At 39.0% G+C, this 21,004-nt stretch overlaps 2 protein-coding genes across 2 annotated transcripts in view; one reads left to right on the forward strand and one right to left on the reverse strand.

Annotated features, from left to right (window-relative positions):
• Positions 1-21,004, reverse strand: part of PLCL1 (phospholipase C like 1 (inactive)) — a 301,127-nt gene that overhangs the window by 175,684 nt on the left and 104,439 nt on the right. The gene's annotated exons all lie outside the window — the stretch shown is intronic.
• Positions 5,314-6,847, forward strand: LOC114494006 (60S ribosomal protein L6-like). Its single transcript, XM_036023132.1, is given in 3 exon segments — positions 5,314-6,474; positions 6,477-6,550; positions 6,552-6,847. Coding segments are annotated over 3 exon segments (834 nt in total). The 5' UTR covers positions 5,314-5,960; the 3' UTR covers positions 6,798-6,847.

A 21,004-nucleotide genomic window follows, 5' to 3' on the forward strand; every position in this document is an offset into this window, starting at 1 on the left:
AATGAAATGAAGAAGTGACTGTCATCCAACATTCGAAAATGCAAAACAGATGGAGGAAACATTTTAGCAGAGAAAAGAAAAACCAAGCCAAAGACTACAAGAAGCAAGCCAATTTGCCCCCTGGACATGCTTAGGAAATGGAGACACTGGGTACTTTGGAAGATGAAATAAGAGCAGTAGCTAAAATCAAGAGGTTTTAGACACAATCATTGGTGGGTTTCATGAGGCTTTTACCAGCAACAGTCAGCTCGGCAGTGGCCTCACATTGGTAGCTTGAAATCAGCCTCAGCAGGAGTACTACAGAAACTGGCAAAGCGCTACATATCAGAGTTTTGTTTTGTTTTGATTTTTCAAGAGAGCTAGTTGTTAAACATTTATCAGCATGCTATAGTTGCTAAGTCCTAACCCTCACTACCCACTAGAAATCGGAGATTTAGTCTCCAGAGAAAGTGCACCATGGGGGTTTCAGACTCAGCAGGCGCAGCAGAAACAAGAGAGAGTGAATAAGAGGTATGGTGCTGAAAACAGGGATAATATGTGGAAATCTGTGTATTGATCACTGAGTTTCTTCAACCCCAGGACACTGGGCTTCAGATTGCACTGTCCTAGCAGAAGACTTAGATTTCTTCTCTGGTGAAATTAAACTGCCCAAGAGAAAAGATTAATGTATAGAGATTTTGTGGGGGGAGGGCGGTCATCAGTGAAAATTCTAGTGAACCTGTCTGATCATCCTACAGTGATTAGTCCACCCATACATGCAAAGTCTACGCTCGTCCCATCAATAGCTCAGCTGGTATAGTCGACGACTATAGTTGATTTCCATACATGCAGTGTCTAAAAAATTCATTTCCCAAGCACTATTTCTCAAGAAGCCACTAGAGGATATGCCCCACCAAGACAAAGGAATAGACCAAGAAAGAAGAGGCTGTGAATTTAGGAAATAAAGAAGTACAGGCATTCCCAGAGTTAGGGCTGTGCCTTGGTCCTAGTGAGTGCAGCATACACTGGGGCAGGAGGCAGAGGCTCTGAGAAGCAGCAATGAAAAAGGACTAGGCAACTGTCTGGGTGCTTGGCATGGGGCACGTGTGCTGAGAGAGATTTTACAAAACTGTCAGAGGGTACTGGAGGACACAGCCCTCAAACAGAATTAAACAAAGGGGAAAATGAGGCCGTTACTCATTCCTGGGAAAAATGACAACCACAAAAACAAGAAATGCAGTTACACAGTAGGTTAATGGTAGAAAACACTGACACAGTCATAATAAGATATTGGGAAAAGGTGTGACCAAAAATTTAAAAATAGTAAACTACATAGAGAGAAAGTAAAATTTTTGACTTTGCAATATAGACCAAATTATTCAGTACAGCTTTCTGGTATACACATTTCAGATTGGAGCATGCTCAGAAATCACAGCAGTTCATTTCAGATTTTGACCTTAAAGGAAGAGGAAGTATAAGTGAATAAAGATCTAATATACCCTAATAGGAAGTAAACTGACTAATCAAGAAGCATACTATTTTCAAATAATAACATAAATATCAGAACAAATAGTTAAAAACACTGAAATAGTTCTTCTACATTAAACAGAAGAGACAATACCAATGATACCGGCACCTAGAACAGTTGGCACATGGTAATTATGTAATATATATTAAATGAATCTATAAAAAAGAAATGGTTCTCATAGTAGGTAGAACAAGGCACTGAGAGGGGAAAGAACAGAATATTGGGTTTTTGTGTATGCTTATAGAAGTAGCTGACAATCATCTTCATGGAATGCTTTCATCATGATTTTTTAATTTAAATAAAAGTTTATAAGTTATGGGCAACTCTAGAAAATATGGAATTTTCTGGTATTCTAGTAATAAATGGATTCCCACATTATAGCAACAGAAAAACTTTGCAAATTAGGTGAGGTCTGGTTAAGCTACCTTGCAATAAATTATCCGAGTATTCCTCATTGGGTACCGTAATCACAGCCTCACTTCATTATGGACCATTTGACAAGAGAACCTGTGATGAGCATATCACCAGAAAATGGAGACAGATTATCTTCTCACCTCATCTTCTGGGGGACGCCAGAATCTTTACTGGGGCACCACTCTTACTCATCAAATGTTCATAATAGATAAAATCCATGTGTCCTTTGTATATGTGTCATTTTATTTTCTAAAGAAGAAGAAGAAAAGCCTTTTCTTTTCATCGTTCTCCTCATACGTTTTTATTTCCTGCTTTGAAACACCAGTCTAGCTGCTAGGAAAGAAAATGGATTTCATAATTACAGAAAATTACTGAGGGGGCAGGTTTAAAGTGGAAAGAATCAGAGCCACCAAACTTACTGGTGAGTAAGAAATAGATTCTTTCTGGAAGCTTGGTGGGGGGAAGACTCAGAAATTCAATGGTAGCACAGTGATAGAGGGAAGAATTTTCCAAGTAGAGGAAATCTGTGTTGTTCAAAGACTAAGAAAAGAGGCAATTTAAAAAGGGGGTGGGGCGGAGAACAGTTAGGTAGTGGTGACGTGAAGGGAACTAAAGGTGGGAAATGGATGAACTAAAAAGCAAAAGTAGAGCTTACTCTCTGGCCAGCACCCCTTTCCTGTGAATTCAAAGAAAGATGATAGTTATCTAGAGACAGGCTTCCGAGGTAAACAGAAAGAAATATTAAGGCTATTTCCTGGATGGTAAAAGAAAGGACCCAGCCATTTTCTAGGGGGGGAGTTAGGACTGGGAACTTACGATCATGGATTGAGCTGAGAAGAGTCCTTCTCCAAGAGGGGATCGCCAGGAGTACCATGCAGAGGCTGGCCTCACCATGCATAGCCCAGGGAAGAGGCCAAACAGAAAGATTCCCCAGCCGCAGCTGCAGAAACTCTGACCCAGTTGGTCCCGGGTGATACTGGGGCTCAATTTTTAACAGGCTCCCTGGAAGATCTGTATCAGTAGCTAAGTTTGGAAGCCACTAGATACAGATTCCTGAGATACACATTTTTTAAAATTCCAAACAGTATTAAAGGCACCAGTGAGGCCGCAACATAAAAGTTTGCAAGGATACATATCCGCGAGGCTTTATTTTCTCCCAACAGCCGCAGGAAAGGAAAGAGGAAATAGCATCATGAAGGCTAAGGAGCCACACAGTAACTGGGTATCACAGCAGAATTAAATCGGTGACCAAATCGCTGACCATCTCACCCTCTGGAGCCATGGTAAAATGATTCAAACCAAACACAAAACCTTATTTCTTGTATTTAATAAATTCTTTTTTTATTCAATACACTTTAAAATTTTTATCATGAAATCGGTACACAATATTATGTACATTTCAGGTCAACACCATTATAATTTGGTATTTGTATATACTGCATAGTGTGCACCACTGTAGGTCTAGGCATCACCCAACACCTTACAATCCACGTTTAACCAAAAGTAGCCCGCTGCCTTCCCTGAGGACACATCACCTCCGTCCACTGGGGCACGTGTGTCCCATCTCAGCCTCCAGGATGAATACAATGAAAACACATCATTTGTTCCCTCCTTTGGGCACTTTGTTAGGGAACTTCTAGTGCTGCATTCTTGGGTGCTTTTAAATAAGATGTCTAAACTTGGTGATGTATTTAAACTGGACTAATCTGGGCCCTTGGAATTCTTGTATGGCTTTCAGCAAGACATGGGAACCCCACAAATTTAGAAAATGATTACCTAATGAAGAGATGTAATCATTGTCTGTTTAAAAAGTTACAAGCTCACATACTCAAATCTCTGCCAGAAATCAACGGAGAAAATAGACAGGTAAAATCAGCTATTCTCCTCAAAATGTATACTTATCTCGTTTAAGTGATGCTTTTCTGATCTTAAGTACTGCTTCTAAATCACGTTTATTAAAGCTACCTAATTCAGACAAAATAGAAGTCATAGTATTTAAAGATAACTTGCTAAAAATAAAATAGAAAACACTATTAAGGCACAACGGGAGAGACAGTGTGCCATGTGTGACAGAGCACAGTGGAGATGGCCTTTTGTCACTGAAACAAGAATGCGGTTTCCTCACCCAAGTGCGGCGTTTCTTTTCAGCCCAGAGAGTGAAGAAATGTACACATAATCAGTTTAAGCACATTACAATGCCAGCTGATCCACGGCTTTATAAAATAATCTCTGACACAATACTACATTCTGGGAGGCAGCCAGCTGTTGTCAAAACTTAATGAAAAATGCCAGATAAGCAGCTTTACTTCAAAACACAGAAATTGGCCTGATTAAATCAATGAAATTCTATCATATTTTTATATCATCTGGAAAGGAAAATCTAGCCTCCTTCTCAAAGCCGGAAAACATCCTTCTTTAATCAAGAAATTTCCTCACTGAAAGTTATGACACTTTCGTGAACTGAATCATTAAAGTGTCAGTTACTTCATTTGCTTTCTGAGTGATGTGCCCAAGTTCCTTTCATTTATTTTCATTAAGCCAAAAAAAATGGTAAATCTCATGCAAAATAATATCACCAAACCCACGCTCGACATTTGAAACTATACAACCTTAGAAGAATTATTCTATTTCATTGGATATACATCTTTCATAAAAAGGAGCAATATTTCTTACAACAAAGAAAAAAGTTAGAGAAAGATAAGAAACATGCTTCCATGTATAGAGTTTAAGAAACACATCACCACTGAAATAGAGGACAGGCTGACAGTGACCACAGGGGAAAGAAGAGGGAATTTTAGGGGACAATGGGAAGGGTTTACAGGAACAAATTTAAAGGACACATGGACAAAAACTAGGGGGGGTAGTAATGGGAGGGGGGAGGGGAGGGTTGGGTGGGTGGGCTGGATTGGGAGTAAAAGGGAAAAGACTGTACTTGAACAATGATTAAAATAAAATAAAATATTTTTTAAAAAAGAAAGAAAATAAAAAAGAAACACATCGCAGGACAGTGGTGTTCGACCCCAGCTAACATTTAGGTCGCCTGTGAGCCACTGGAAAAGAACACCCCATCCCACCCAGATCAAGTGAAACTTGGGAGGGCGATGCCTAAGTATTAGTGTCTGTGGCCTTTTTTAAGATACCCAGGTGCTTCTAATGCACCAGGTTTGGAAATCCTACTTAGGACACTGACTCTCAAGTTCGGCTGCACACGGGTATCTCTTGGCAAGTTGGGGTTCAGGGAGCAGGTTAAAACCACTGATTCTTTGGTCCTGGTGTGGGCTGAATTGTGTTCCCCCAAATTCACATGTTGAAATCCTACACCCAGTACCTCAGAATGTGACTGTATTTGGAGATGGGTTCTTTAAAGAGGTAAAATGAGGTCACTAGGGTGGGCCCCAACACTTATAAGAATAGGAGTCCTTACAAGAAGAGGAGATTAGGACACAGACAGGTACAGAGGGAAGCTGCTGTGAAGAAACAGGGAGGACAGAGCTGCCCTCTGCGAGCACAGGAGAGAGGCCTCAGAAGAATCAACCCCACGGACACCTTGATCTTAGATTCCCAGCCTCCAGAACTATGAGGAAATCAATAAATGTTCACGAGCCACCCAGACCTTGGTACTTTGTTTTGGCAGCTCTGACAAACTAGTAACACAGACCCCCTCCCCAGAATTCAGACTTCGCAGCGTGGATGCAGCTGGGGATCAGGGCAGTCTCACAGCTCCTCGGGTGGTTTTAATGTGCATCTGGGGTTAGGAGCCGCTGCTTTCAGAAGCCTGACATTAGACTCCGCCTGTTTTATACTTGATGTTAACTGGAGAGAGTGCTTTGTAATGTCTCCCTACCAAAGCTATTAAATGGATATAACCAAAAAATTGAATAGGCAGGTTTTTATTTTATTTTATTGAGGACTTTGCTCTACTCAGATAAGGATCCCCACATGAGGCTTAGAGACCCGAAGCCACGGCCTTAGTTCTTTTTCCCATCTTGCAAGATGATGGTGAAAACAACTGAGAGGCTGGATACTGAGGAGAAGAAACATGAAGCTAACAAGGCTGATGCTCATGGCGAGGCTGAGAAGGGTCACCTCAAGGTTGAGACGCCTAAGAGGGGGAAGCCCCATTGCAGCTGAAACCCTGTCCTCGTCAGAGGAATTGGCAGGTATTCCTGGCCAGCTATCTATTCCAGAAAAATCAGGTACAAAAGGAAGTACTCAGCAGCTAAATCCAGGATTGAAGAGAAAAACAAGGAGAACGTACTTGCTACTGCCACGAAACCAGTTGGTGGTGACAAGAATGGTGGTACCCGGAGGAGTTAAACTTCACAAAATGCCTAGATTCTACCCTACCAAAGGTGTGCCTCAAAAGCTGCTGAGCCACGGCAAGAAACCCTTCAGTCAGCATGTGAGACACTGTGAGCCACACCACTCCCAGGACCATTCTGATCAGCCTCCTGGGCGCCACAGAAGCAAGAGGGTGGTGTTCCTGAAGCAGCCAAGCAGTGGCTTGCTACTTGTGACCGAACCTCTGGCCCTTAATCGAGTTCCTCTGCATAGAAACACCATAAATTTGTCATCACCACCTCTACCAAAATTGGTATCAGTGGTGTGAAAACCCCCAAGCATCTCTCTAGATGCTTACTTCAAGAAGAAGCTGCTCAAGCCCAGACACGAGGAGGGGGAGATCTTTGACACCAAGAAGGAGAAACACGAAATTACAGAGCAGCACAAGGCTGATCAGAAAGCACTGGACTTGCAAAGTCTGCCAAAATTCAAAGCTGCTCCTCAGCTCCAAGGCTACCTCTGCTCTGTGTCTGCTCTCACAAATGGGCTTGATCCTCACAAAATAAAGTTCCAAATTTCTTTTGAAAAAACCTAATTAAATACCTATTTCAAAAAAAAAAGAATTCCCACAAGAGATAGTGCCCGTGACCCTCTGTATCATCTTAGTTCCCGCCCCCATCAATGGAAGGCTTTCTTTTTCCTTATGCTAGTGACTGTATTTGTGTCCTATCATTCTCAAGTATAGTTTTCAAATGTTCTCCTTTCTATTCATCTCTTTAAAATATGGATTTAATAGATTTAATGTTCATTTGGAGTGCAATAGCTGTTTTATCCCTTTTTACCTTTATGTGATGTTATAGCTTCTGAGTCACACAAACCTCAGATCCAATCAGCTCTACCACTAAATAGCTCTGTGGCCTTCAGGAAGTTACATAAATTCTCCAAGCTCCTAAGCAGTCCCCTAAGAGGACTAGGTGTATGTTCCCTGGGCCTTTCCCTCCCATCTGCTGACAGGAGATGATAAACATGAATTTCAAGGCTCAAAATAGAAACCATGTTTTGAAGACAGAACAGCCCAAGACCTTCTGCCCAGCTGAGACTTTACCTGAGAGAGATTTAGATGCCTATCCCATCTCAAACACTCTACCTGAGACGCACATGACAGCAGTGCAGCTTATATCGCATTCTAACCGCTGTGTGAGAAGAGTGTGAAGAAAGGAAAACGTGAAGGTCACAAGATCAGTCAGGAGGTTACTGCAGCCATCCGAGTACAGTGGCTTGGGCTGACACGGTGGCCATGGAGGTGGAGTTGGTGGGGGAAAGGTACGCTTTGCAAACCAATCAACATGACTTGATGATGCCTTAAATATAGAGGGAGGTGTCCAAGATGGATCCCGAAGTTCTAAGAAGATAAAAACATTTACTTACTTCTAAAGACTAGAAGAGAAGCACAGTTCTAGAGGAAGATCAAGAAATTTACACATGTAAAACTTGAGATGTGACATGAAACTGTCACATCTGGGTTGAAAGTATCAGTCTAAAGTTCAGACAGGTCTGTTCCAGGGGTAATTTGGGACTGATTTCCCTTTTCATCACCAGGCTTGGAATCATTGTCCAACCGACCCATCCCACGTGCTAAGTACAAAGGAGCACAGCCATCCAAACGCCATCTTAAATACTTAGGGAACAGTCTGAGTCCCAAGTCAGCCATTCCTCTTCATGGAAAAATCATAATCATTTTTTTCCTTTGGTTTTGTTTTATAGCCTTTTCTCTTCGGGACCAATTGACTTCAAGTTTCTTTCATCCTATTATCAAATACCTGATTAATTTCTATTTAATCTTTCATTGTAACTGTGTGTAGTTTGGGTTGGTTTTCAAAATTCTGTGTCTAAAGTTTATCTCCCAAATGTCTTTGTCCAAACAATAGCTACAAACACTTAGAGGCCGGTATGGCAGAGAACATCACAGAGCGCTTGGTGACCACGATCTACAGAAGTAGCTGGTGAGAGAACTGAGATGAGGAAACGGGCTTCATAAAACTTCATCCAGAGGTCATAATTTGAACTTAGGCCTCTCTTATCTGAAAGCACTCATTCAAATATTATCAATCATCTTAATAGTGCTGTTGAGTGGAAGAGAAAAAGAGAAGGAGAAAACTCCTGATTTGATTGATAGGATTATGGGAAAGGCCTTGTGGATGTGGATGTGGGTATGCTGTCTTCACAAGGTCAAAAGCATGAACACTAATTTCCTTCTCAGCTCTAATGAACACTCCCCCCTACAGTTGCACATTAATAAGCCTCCATGAAGTCACTGAAAGTGGGTTCAGGATCCATTAGACATTTTATTATAGTATCCCCTCCTCACTCTACTTTTAAAAGAGCTGAAGAAAAAAAAAAACCCTTGGAAGATAGCTTCCTGTCCATTTATAGCCTAGAAGGCATCCTAACAAAAACCCATTTGTTGGCAAACCAAACCATTTTTCCCAAGATAAGAGAAGGATCCACATTCATTTTAAAGTATTCAATACTCATCTTGTAACTATGGCTGCTAATATTGAATGACAATTGCCACAAACTCTGATTGGCTGCATTGCATGAACCAAATTGCTCTCACATTTGCCTTACAGATTTCTGGGAACATCTCACAGCACGTATATCTGCCATTATAACCATTTTTTAACCCAGCTTACTCTTCCAGGAAGTTTATTTTAGGCTCAGAAATTTAAATACTATATACAAAAAAAGCACAAAGACTTATAAAATCATTATATAATGTAAGCATAGTCAAGGACAATATTTTTTAAAAAATAAAAAAACTGTGACTATCAGGAACCTACCTCCCAGTCCGGCCCAAGATACATCTTGATCTTAAGTCACTCAACAGGCCCAGTCCATTAACTTCCATCAGGCATTATCCATAATGACGATGAAATGGAACAAATGACCGCTTCACCAGTTACCCTCATTTTGCACAAACATCACAGCTTTTTCCTCACCAGTCTTTCTAAAGATTTGCCATTAATCTTTTTATTTTCCTTTCTAGCAGCTAGGAAGAAATTAGTATACGGAAATGACACAAACATCAGATGAGAGGTAGAAATAAAAAGAGAAGAAGAGGGCAACTTAGATAATTCTCCAACTAGATAATGAGCTCCTAAATATTTAAGAATCAGCTAAGAATTGTTACCCACTCACTGAAATTTTTAAAAGTTCTCTTTCCAGAACCTTAATCAAGGACAAGCTTTTTAAAACGCAGTAAGCCAGGAACTGCTTCACTCACATACGCTTTGTTTCTAGGGTCAGATACTTTTAAATATTTTCTTTATTAATGTCTTGCTTTTTATACATTAACCCTTTTATACATTAACCCTCCCCAAAGAAGGAGAAAACCAGCAGCCCTAAACCAATCAAGGTGCCTTCCCTACTAGATGTGATCTCCCTTTCCTTTTAACACTCACAGCAAAGTGCTTAAAATTCTGTCTTCTGTTTCTTCACCATTCTGAACCCCATCTTCACCCAAGTCCACAGCACATGTTTCACTTTGAATTCCTGTGATACCAGAAATAGTGTCTTATTCATTTTAGGTGACTACGGAATAGCTCTTAAACTAAATTAAAAACACCTTTCTACACAATGCACACAGATACTGAGTATTCAAGAAAGCATAAATGCCTAGAAATGGGGAATGAGTTGTCCAGTGCGGTAGAGAGGTGTCCTAGGACATCAATTCCTAGACCATCAAAGGCTGAAGAAAATGCCCAGGTTCCAGCACAACCTCCTTCCACAGGATCAGAGGGCTGCATGCAACTAGCCCCATATTCCCAGGGGGCAACTCTGTGGAACGGGCAACCATCAGAGGGCCCTGCAATCAGCGTGAGTAGTAATGGCTGCACAGAGACCGTGTGGGAAGAATTGCAGAAACCTAAAACAGAGACACTGGTATTTCTTTGGGTCCTTTAGTCACACCATGTCTTATTTATTTGCTATTCAAGAGAATTGGTTCTAAAACAGGCCATGCCTGATTCATGAACGATATTTCATAGTCTGACCTGAAACAAAATTGGGAATACATATGTAAAGTGTATAAAATAATCACAGCCCTCCAGTTTTAATAACCTCGCCCAACTCCTAGCCTCTCCATTTCCCCTTTCATGTTCAGCTGACTTTGTAGTAATGAAAACATTCAAGGAAAAAAAAAGGTTCTCTTATACCTTTATACTGCACACTAACTTTAAACCTGGAAATAAAGGGCTGTGTCCTGTGGAAAAAAGATCGTTGGTAGCTGGGTTGGTTGGTTAGTTTGCTGGTAGATCAGTTAGTTGGATGAGGGCAAGAGGTCTGTTCTAATGTCTGGGAAATCATACTCATAAACGCCATCTCTAAATAGGAAGGCAGAAACCCAACTAAGACAGCTCATGTGATGGTACTGGCAGCTTCTGCCATGGAAGGGACAAGAACGGGTACAATGTCGATGGAGAAATAAGTCATTTAATTGAGGACCAGCTAGTGTAGTCTGCCTTGCAAGTTGTTGTTTCCCACTGAAGAGGCCCCTGCCATAACTCTAGTTCAAGTCAATGGCTTTATCCTCTAAAAAAAGAAGACCTGAAATGTCCTCAAAGTACTATAAATTATAGCAACAATTCCAGACCACTGCTCTAAAGTGAGCCAGGCAACAATAAAATGTAGATGAACATGACTTCCACCAGCCAGATAGATCTAAACACTCTTAGAGGGAGAAGATGTCCCCGCTTGGCTGCTGGCCGTGGACACCACGTAGTCTCTGTCCTCCCTCCTGAGACACCTCCCACTTCCCTCTCTCTGTCAAAGTGGTCCTTGTTTTTCTTCCAGCCAGGACCCACCCATGTGAAATTTCAGAGAGCAAGCACAAAATGTGGCTTGGCCCAAACCCCTGCTTACCTTCCCGGCCAGCCTCCAGCCAACCCACTCATCATGACTCTGCCATCGACAGCCCCTGCTCACTCAGAGCTTCGATACAAAGAAGGCAGGATTATCATAAAGAGCGACTTTCCACATCAATCATTCAGAAGACTATCTTTACAGGAAAGGAGATAATAGAAGATACAATAAACCTAATTCGGATAGAAAGAAAAATTTTGACAGCCCAGTCTCCTCCTTATGTAAAAACTGTGAAACAGAAATGACATTTTTTAAAAATTGCAAACATGCCCCTCAAGGTGTGCCCTGGCCATGGCAACCTGGTTCCCTGACAGCTGAGGAGGCAGATTACCTGGACCCTTCAACATCCGTGACATATAGCCCCTCAGGCCTAACCACTGGTAAAAGCGGCTGCTTGATACAAGTCAACAGACTAGAGCTGTATGAATGTATATCACGTTTCCTAAATTTACAAGGAAATTAGAAGTGTCAAAGAATAAAGCATAGTAAAAAAAATAATGAAGTCTCTTTACATAGTAAACTATTGAGAAGGAAAATAAAAGACCCAGTTATCTCATTTTAACCCCTTAATTTCAAATATGCAAAGTCATCCAATATAAAAGAATCCAAACATTTTTCTCTCAAGACACTGCACTGAATAGCTTGACTGCAAAGCATCTGAGTTTGAGTTTAGTCCTGTCACTGGCATGCGTTCCATGTAGCAAAGAAGAGTTCTGTAGAAGCAGTGTTTCTAACAACCAAAATTATACGGTTTCTTGAAGCAATGTAGTAATTGAAGATTCTGCTGGACTGATATGTTCAAAAACATCTCTTTACAATGGGAGGTTGGGATATGTGGTGAGTCTTATATGCTAAAGGCCACTATCGTCTCCTATAAAAGCATGTTCTGCTTGAAAGAACCCAAATGGCACATATTCCATTTTAAACCACTTCAATAACTTTCAGATTGTTTGTATTCGTGCAGAGCAGTGGTAATGAAACTTTCTTTACTTAGAAGTTCCAGGACTAGTAGTCATTTGCACAAATTACTGCACACTCTTCCATGCAGATTCACTCCATGGCGATGACTTTTTCTCTCTCATTCAGTGAGATATTTGTCTCTCACAGGAGAAAAAAATGACGACAGAACAACTTGAGGTAATGTTTGATTCAGTAAATGGATTGATATTAAGTATACTGTTTTCTCTTTCCCCACTGTTGGACAACCTCACACTGATAGAGAAAGGATGAGAGACAATGCAAGGCCAAGAATGACAAAGATGGAAGTGACACCATGCAAGTCTCCTGTATCACTCACTCTGCTAGCTACCTAGCACTGTTTTTACTTTTTTACATGGTTGTTCATGAGAATTCACACCTGTCCCAAGTCCAAATGTAGAGCTTTCCTGTCCTCTATCCTAAAATCAAAATATATAAAATTCCCAGTTTCCAATTATTCCTACAAAATGTCACATAATCACTCACATGCCTTCCACCTCCTGAAGCTTCTGAAAGCTGAGAGAGGAGGAGAAGGAATTTTTGCTGAGGATCCCAGTGAATCTCTGTGAGTCACAGAAATGGACCAGGCCACTCCTGCTGCTCTGCAAACAATAGAGCTGTAGCCAGGTCGAAGTGAAGAGTGCAGCCTTCCTGGCCACCCAAGAGAAGAAGAGTGGAAGCATCTTCATTCACCACTAAAGGAACATACTGCCTCGTCACCTAGAAGGTGGAGCTGTTTCCACCTAAAGTGTTTATAAGACCAATAATATAAAGGCATAAAACCAAAAGCAGGGGAGAGCTGTGTATACTAAATGTCACTGTGGCACCAACAAGCTAGAAAATTGCTGACCTCGAAACTTAATGTATTCATTAACATAACTGAAAAACTAACAATTCAGCTGAAACATACATTAGCTATTATAGGATCACCTTTAGTTATTTTAAACATGCCCATGCTAAAATATTCTCATTCTAGAAAAGTTAATGTTAAGGAAAAGTCACCAATATTTTAAAAATCACCGAAAGGAAAAAATACTATTGAAACATATTAAGACAGTAATTATTGCCGTGCTTTTCTCTAGAATTTTTTCTATATATATATATATATATATATATATATATATATATATTTACATTATTATGCCCAGAGCTGAACATGATTGTGGATCCTACTATTTCATTTTTATTGTAACATCCAAGATATCAACCACTCTTTAAAAATAGCATGTGTGTGACTGAATTTAATCTTGAAATTAAGTAAAAGTGGAGACAGTGACTCATCAGTGATTTAGCACGCACAGAAAGTTCAAAGCTACATTTCTATCATTCGCATTTCATCATAGTGTTCTCGTAGGCACTTTTTAAATGGTGAGATCTAGTGTAATTTAAAAGAGAGGGAGAGAGAGACAGGTCCCTAACAGTGTTAGCAACGCTTTCAACAAGATCATTCATTTCGGAAAACTTCAGAGCTAAAAACTGTACCAGTGACAATAACGTTAGCATGGCCTCCACTCAGAACATCTTAAATGTTTATCCAAAACATGTTCTAAGCACTGACTAATATCTATCTTGCTTCTTCAAAAATCAAATGGGGTCAAGAGAGGATTTTTGTATCAGTTACTGCCTGGAAGCTCCTAACAGCTCTTGACAGTTAGGATTGACTACCATATAAGCGACATTTGTTTGCTTAATGCCACTGAGTACAGAGACCATGAGATGTAACTTTGACAGTTAAGCCATTTATGTTGAGTGATTATGTATAATAGAAAAAATTGCTTTGTGGAAAGTGAAAAGCTAATAAATCATTCTGCATGTTTATCCACAACATAATGTATTGAGCAATGCTAAAGGAAAATTGATACTTGTGTGAAAGAAAGGTTCTGAAACTGCATACCTTTAATTGAAATAAATGCACATAATAACTAGATGCAAATCTAAAGAAATATATCAATTCAAAAAATTTCATACCGTCATATTTCAATTAAAATGGCCTTCGGTTCCAAATCTAAGTTTAATATTTTATGCATTTCTCAAAAAACATGTCTGACTTTGTGCTTTTTCTAAAAGAAAAAACTATACTATGTGTCTTTATCAATTTTCACTTGAACCTGTCACAACTTCACTAATGTTTATTATAAGTAACTAGGTTGTTACTGACAAAAACACATAAACTTACATTTTTCCATAGTATGTAAAGATAGTGATACTCAAATGATTTCACCTTAGAAGCAGAACCACACCATCCCAACTGTGGAGAAAACATTACTATCCCACCCAAATATATTTGAATCAGACAATTGACTCACGAAGATATCTGCTGAGAATCCCTCCTTCCAAACAGTCCTTTCAAATGAGGCAGAAATGAGACTGGTTTCTAAACCTGGAAACCAGTATAGCCATTTCTCCAGAATTTTTGTAAAGATGCCCTCAGACTTGACTTATATGAGTATATACCTGGCTGTTTGCCTTAAAAAAAAGAGAATTTTGTTCGTTATGGTGCTTCTTTTGGCTTCCTACCTTTCTTCTTTGTATTACCAGCATTAACAATAGGCACAAGGTAACCCTCAGAAGGAGAATGTGAAAACGTAAAAGCCAAATTAATACTTGAAATCCCAAAGGCAAGAGACACACAGAAGAGGGCACATACACTGCGGGGCTCTGCACCACTGGCAGCACCAAGATGAGTTTCAGTGGTGGGTGGAGACGGAATTAAGTAACACTGGATTACAGGGTGAGAAAGTCATTCCCCTTTCAGTTCTCTCTGAGTCATTCTGATTGCATTATGCAGTACATCCAAGGTTGGTGCTAGTCTTTTTTTTTATTTATTTAATCTCTACTGTGTTTTTTTATATTACATTTTAGTTTCATTCCCTCTCTCCTCCCAGCAATCACCACACTGTTGTCTGTGTCCGTGAGTTCTTTCTCCTTTTTGCTCAATCCCTCCACTCCCTAACCTCCCCTCTTAACTAGCTGTCATCCTGCTCTCCATGGATGATTCTGTCCCCATTTTCCTTGCTAGTTCAGTTTGTTCATTAGATTCTACATATGAATGACACCATATGGTATCTGTCTCTCTGGGTGGCTTATTTCACTTAGCATAATGCTCTCCGAGTCCATCCATACTGTCAAAAAAGGTAAAATTTCCTTCTTTTTTACAGACAAAGAGTATTCCGTTATGTAAATGTCCCATAGTTGTTTTATCCACTCACCTAGTGATAGACACTTGGGCTGCTTTCATATTAGTGATTGTAAATAATGCTACAGTGAACATAGGGGAGCTTATGTTCTTTCACATTAGTGTTTTGAGTTCCTTCAGATTGGATTCCAAGAATTGGAATCCCTGGGTCAAAGATAGATCCATTTTTAATGCTTTGAGGTATCTCCATACTGCTTTCCACAGTGGCTGCACCAGTCTGTATTTCCACCAACAGTGCAAAAGAGTTTCCCTTTCTCCACATTCTCACCAGCACTTGTTATTTGTTAATTTATTGATGATAGCCATTCTGACAGGTGTGAGATGATATCTTATTGTGGTTTTAATTTTCACTTCTCTGATGTTTAGTGACAGTGAGCATCTTTTCATGTGTCTATTGGCCATTTGTATGTCCTCTTTGGCAAAGTGTCAATTCAGGTCATTTGCCCATTTTTTAAGGGGGTTGTTTGTTTTTTCAGTGTTGAGTTTTGTAACTACTTTGTAAATTTTGGATATTACCCCCTTATCAGATGTATCAGCAAATCTGTTCTCCCATTCAGTGGGTTGTCTTTTTATTTTGTTAATGATTTCTTTGCTGTGCAAAAGCTTTTTAGCCTGATGCAGTTCCATTTGTTTATTTTTTTTTCTTTTGTTTCCCTTGCCTGGGAAGATATATCCGATAAAAAATTGCTATGAGCAATGTCCGAGATTTTCCTGCTTATGTTTTCTTCTAGGATTTTTATGGTTTTGCATCTAACATTTAAGTCTTTAATCCATTTTGAATTTATTCTTGTATGTGGTATAAGAAGGTGGTCTGGTTTCATTTACCTGCATATATCTGTCCAATTTTCCCAACATCATTTATTGAATAAACTATCTTTACCCCATTGTATGTTATTGCCTCCTTTATCAAATATTAATTGACCATATAAGTGTGGGTTTATTTCTGCACTCTCTATTCTATTCCATTGATCTATGTGTCTGTTTTTATGCCAGTACCAGGCTGTTTTGATTACTATGGCCATATAGTTTGCTATTAGATAGCATGATTCCTCCAATTTAGTTCTCCTTTCTCAGAATCACTGTTGCTATGCAGGACCCCTTGTGGTTCCATATAAATTTTTGAAATATTTGTTCTAGTTCTGTGAAATGTGTCCTTGTAATCTTGATAGGAATTGCATTGAATCTATAGATTGTTTGGGGTAGTATGGACATTTTAATGATGTTAATTCTTCCTATCCATGAACATGGTATGTGCTTCCACTTATTTGTACCTTCTTCAGTTTCTTTCTTCAGTGTCTTATAATTTCCCAAGTACAGATCTCTTGCATATTTGGTTAGGTTTATTCCTAGGTATTTCATTCTTTGTGAAGCAATTGTGAATGGAATTGTTTTCTTGATTTCCCTTTCTGTTAGTTATTGGCATATAAAAATGCAACTGATTTCTGGATATTAACTTTGTATCCTGCTACTTTGCTGAATTCATTTATCAGTCCTAGTAGTTTCTATGTGGAATCTTTGCAGTTCTCTATGTACAGAGTAATGTCATCTGCAAATAATGACAGTTTTACTACTTCCTTTCTGATTTGGATGCCTTTTATTTCTTCTTCTTGTCTGACTGCTATGGCTAGGACTTACAGCACTATGTTGAATAAGAGAGGTGAAAGTGGACATTCCTTACTTTTGGCTTGTTCCCAATCTTAAGGGGGGAGTGCTTGTAGTTTTTGCCCATTGAGTATGATGCTGGCAGTGGGTTTGTCATATATGGTCCTTATTATGTTTAAATATGTTCCCTCTTTTCCCACCTTGCTGAGAATTTTTATTATAAATTGGTGCTGGATTTTATAAAATGCTTTTTCTGAATCTATTGATAAGGTCATGTGGTTTTTATCCTTCATTTTGTTTATGTGGTGAATCACATTTATTGATTTACAAATGTTGTACCAACCTTTCATTCCTGGAATAAATCCCACTTGATCATTGTGTACAATCTTTCTGATGCATTGCAGTATTCAGTTTGCTAATATTTTGTTGAGGATGTTAGCATCTATGTTCATCAGTGATATTGGCCTATAATGTTCTTTCTTTGTAGTGTCTTTATCTGGTTTTGGAATTAAGATAATGCTGGCCTAATAAAATGAGCTTGGGAGACTTCCCTTCTCTTGAATTTTATGAAATAGTTTGAGAAGCAAAGACACTAGTTCGCAGAGTGTTTGGTAAAATTCCCCTGTGAAGCCATCTAGTCCAAGGCTTTTGTTTGTCTGTAGTTTTTTTTGATCACTGCTTCAGTTTCACTAGGTGTAATCTGTTTATTCAGATTCTCTGATTCTTCCTGATTTAGTTTTGGAAAATTATGTTTCTAGGAATGTATCCATTTCATCCAGGTCATCCAGTTTGTTGGCATATAGTTGTTCATAATATTTTTTTTACAATCCTTTGTATTTTTTGGTGTCAGTTGTTATTTCTCCTCTTTCGTTTCTGTTTTTATTTTGGGGAGTCCTTTCACTTTTTTTCTTGATGCTTCTGGTTAAAGGTTTGTCAAGCTTGTTTTTCTTTCCAATGAACAAGCTCTTGGATTCATTGACCTTTTGTATTCTTATTTTAGACTATTTCATTTATTTCTGTTCTGATTTCCTTCCTTCTACTTACTTGGACTTTATTTGTTGTTCTTTTTCAAGTTCCTTTAAGTGTGAAGTTAGAGTGTTTATTTGAGCTTTTCCCTGTTTTGTTTTGTTTTTTTAGATAGGCCTGTAATGCTATGAATTTCCCCCTTAGGATTGCTTTCTCAGTGTCCCACAGATTTTGGATTGTTGTGTCCTCATTTTCATTTGTTCCAAGGTATCTTTTGATCTCTTCCTTGACCTAATTGTTGACCCATTCATTGTTTAATAATGTGTTATTTGGCTTCTATGTTTTTGTGTGTTTTCAGGGTTCTTCTTGTGATTGATTTCTAGTTTCATAGCATTGTAGTCAGAGAAGATACTTAGTGTGATTTCAGTTTTCTTAAATTTACTGAAACTTGTTTTGTGTCCCAACGTCTGGTCTATCCTAGAAGACATTCCATGTGCATTTGAAAAGTATGTATATTCTGCTGCTTTGGGGTGAAATGCTCAGAAGATATCGATTAAATCCATTTGATCTAGTTATTGTTTAAGGCCACTCTCTCCTTGTTGATTTGCTGTCTGGTGCTGGTCTTTAACACGACTCTAACAGAAGCTGTGGTAGACTACAGAGAACCACAAATCCCTTCTATTCTTCTCCTTGAAACTGGACTGGCCTTAGTGACTCCTTAACCAATAGAAAGTGGTAGATGTTATGGGACTTTAGAAGCAAGGTCATAAGAAGCCCCACAGTGTCCACCCAGACCTCTTTGAGCACTTACTCTTGGAAACCAAGTGCCTTGTGTGAGAAGAGCAAGTCACATGAAGAAGCAATGTGTAGGCACTGCATTCAATAGTCCCTCGGAAAGTCTCAGGGAACAGTCAGCACCCACTGCTCAGCAAAGTGAGAAGGTCTTCATGACATCCAGCCCAGGTGAGCCTGTGGATGACTCCTGCCCCAGCCACTGACAGAAACTGCCTAGGCGACCCCAAATGAGAGCCACCAGACCCAAGTCAACCCACAAAACCATGAAAGATAGTAATAAAATGTTATTTTAAGCCACTAAATTTTGGGTGGTTTGTGTTGCAGTAATTGATAACCAGAACATTTCCTGCCTCCTTTTTCAAGAAAAAGAGGTTCAGGAAGTGCACAGGCTACTAGTGTAAAATCCAAAAAGACTTTTCATCTTATTTATGTTTATAGCAATTGATAGTGGGTTTTTTTAAATTTATGATAATAATTAAAAAGAGAAACTTCATATGAATTTATTTAGGTTAAAGAGAATTTCTAATATCACGTAAATTACAATTGAGAGCTTATAATAAAAAATATGATGGTGAATAGCTATGAATGGTTGTGAAACATTGCACAAAGTGATAGGGTTAACATGGAAAGGTTCTCAAAGAGACTGGGATCAGACAAAAGAAACTTGTTCCTTTGCTTAGGGAAATAAAGTGGCAGTGCAAAATCCAGTAGTGGCTTTGGCCCATGCTTGGTATATTCATTGTAATGTCCTCTGTTCAAACATCACCACTTATTTCTGAGTTTCCACTGCAGGATCTAAGGGCAAACCTGACCCCTCCCACAGGGTGGTGGGGGCTCCATAGCACTGCTGTCCTGTTCTTGAGTCTACTCCATATACTCCTTAGAGGTTTAAAATTATCAGAGGAAGCCCATGGAAGTTTGACAAGTTATTTGCTGACATGCTGTAAAGAGGAAGTTCACACACATTAGAGAGCAACAAATAAGGATTCATAAAGATGAGAGAGAAAACAGGACCCCTCAAAAATAAACTAAAAGCCATAATGGACAAACACCATAGTTTGAATACAATGAATGATGACCTACCTCCAAAAGGAGATTGAATTTGATTCAGAATGTGCTTGGTATACAGAAGAAAACAAGATGAATATAATATGAAAGAAGCAACTTTAAAATTATATACTTAAGAGCATTTGAAACAACTGAGTAGAAAAATTAAACCATTGGTTAGGAGAGAGATCAAAATGAGAAGAGAGTAGTGAAAAAGATGTAGGAAGGAGGCTCTTCTGTAGGCATTGAGGAGTCTCAGACAGTGAGTGAGTGAGTGAGTGAGTGAATGGAAAAAATTGTAGTTTAAGAACAACTAACAGACCATTAACATTGGTGATGATTGTCCTTGCGTTTTTCTAAGTACCAGAGTATCATATGATTTTCTCTATTAAGTACAGACTTGAGAAGATGTGGGTACAGACTTTTTCCTTGGCTGTGAGCAACTCCAACAAACCAGCCTTGCATTCTCAATGTCATATTTAGGATCTGACAGAATTGTAAATCACTGCATTGCAGCACCTACACAGCTCATTCCCAAGTACTGGGAGATAAAAATGTTAAATCTGGAAAAACCAAGAATCTACTGTATTCACTGGGGGAGAAGTTCTTCCCAGAAGCTGAACATTGATGACTGATTAAGTAATCCACTGGCTAGAACTGAACCACCCCACCCAAAATTCAACCTGATTTTTTTAGCTAACTGATTTGTCAAACTACCCAAACACATTTCCCAACACACTTTTATAGCATAGAAACAAACGTTCCACAACTAAAAAGAATTTATTTTATTTTTTTACTTAATCATCCAAATAAATAGACTTTTTTCTAAGTACTTAAAACATTTTCCATGTGAGAAATTGTTTGTATTATTTATAATTTCCTAATCAGGACATTTATAAATTGGAGATTATTAAGTATTGTACCACTATTTGCAAAAGTCCATCAGGAAAAGTCAGAAGGGATTCTTAGTCTTTTAATTATAAACCATATTTTCTATCTTAAAAACATCCATTTTATGCTACATCTCAGGATCATTTACTGCCCTAATTTGTTCAACAAATTGATAGGAAAACCAGAGCTTGAAATCTGTATGCACCTTCATTTTATTCTATGTTCAGTTCTAGATCTTCCCCAATTATTATGGAAAGTCTTAGTGATTATTTAATCTGTAGGAGTTCAGGGTTTTCAGTCAACCACTTAAATCCTTAGAATATAATGAGTACTTTCCTGCTTAGGGCCCCCAAAGTGAACAGGATGCTTCACTGAGCAGCTCCCTGCCCTGTGCTACCAGGCAGATC

Source organism: Phyllostomus discolor, chromosome 4 (assembly GCF_004126475.2).
Source record: "Phyllostomus discolor isolate MPI-MPIP mPhyDis1 chromosome 4, mPhyDis1.pri.v3, whole genome shotgun sequence".
NCBI lineage: Eukaryota > Metazoa > Chordata > Mammalia > Chiroptera > Phyllostomidae > Phyllostomus > Phyllostomus discolor.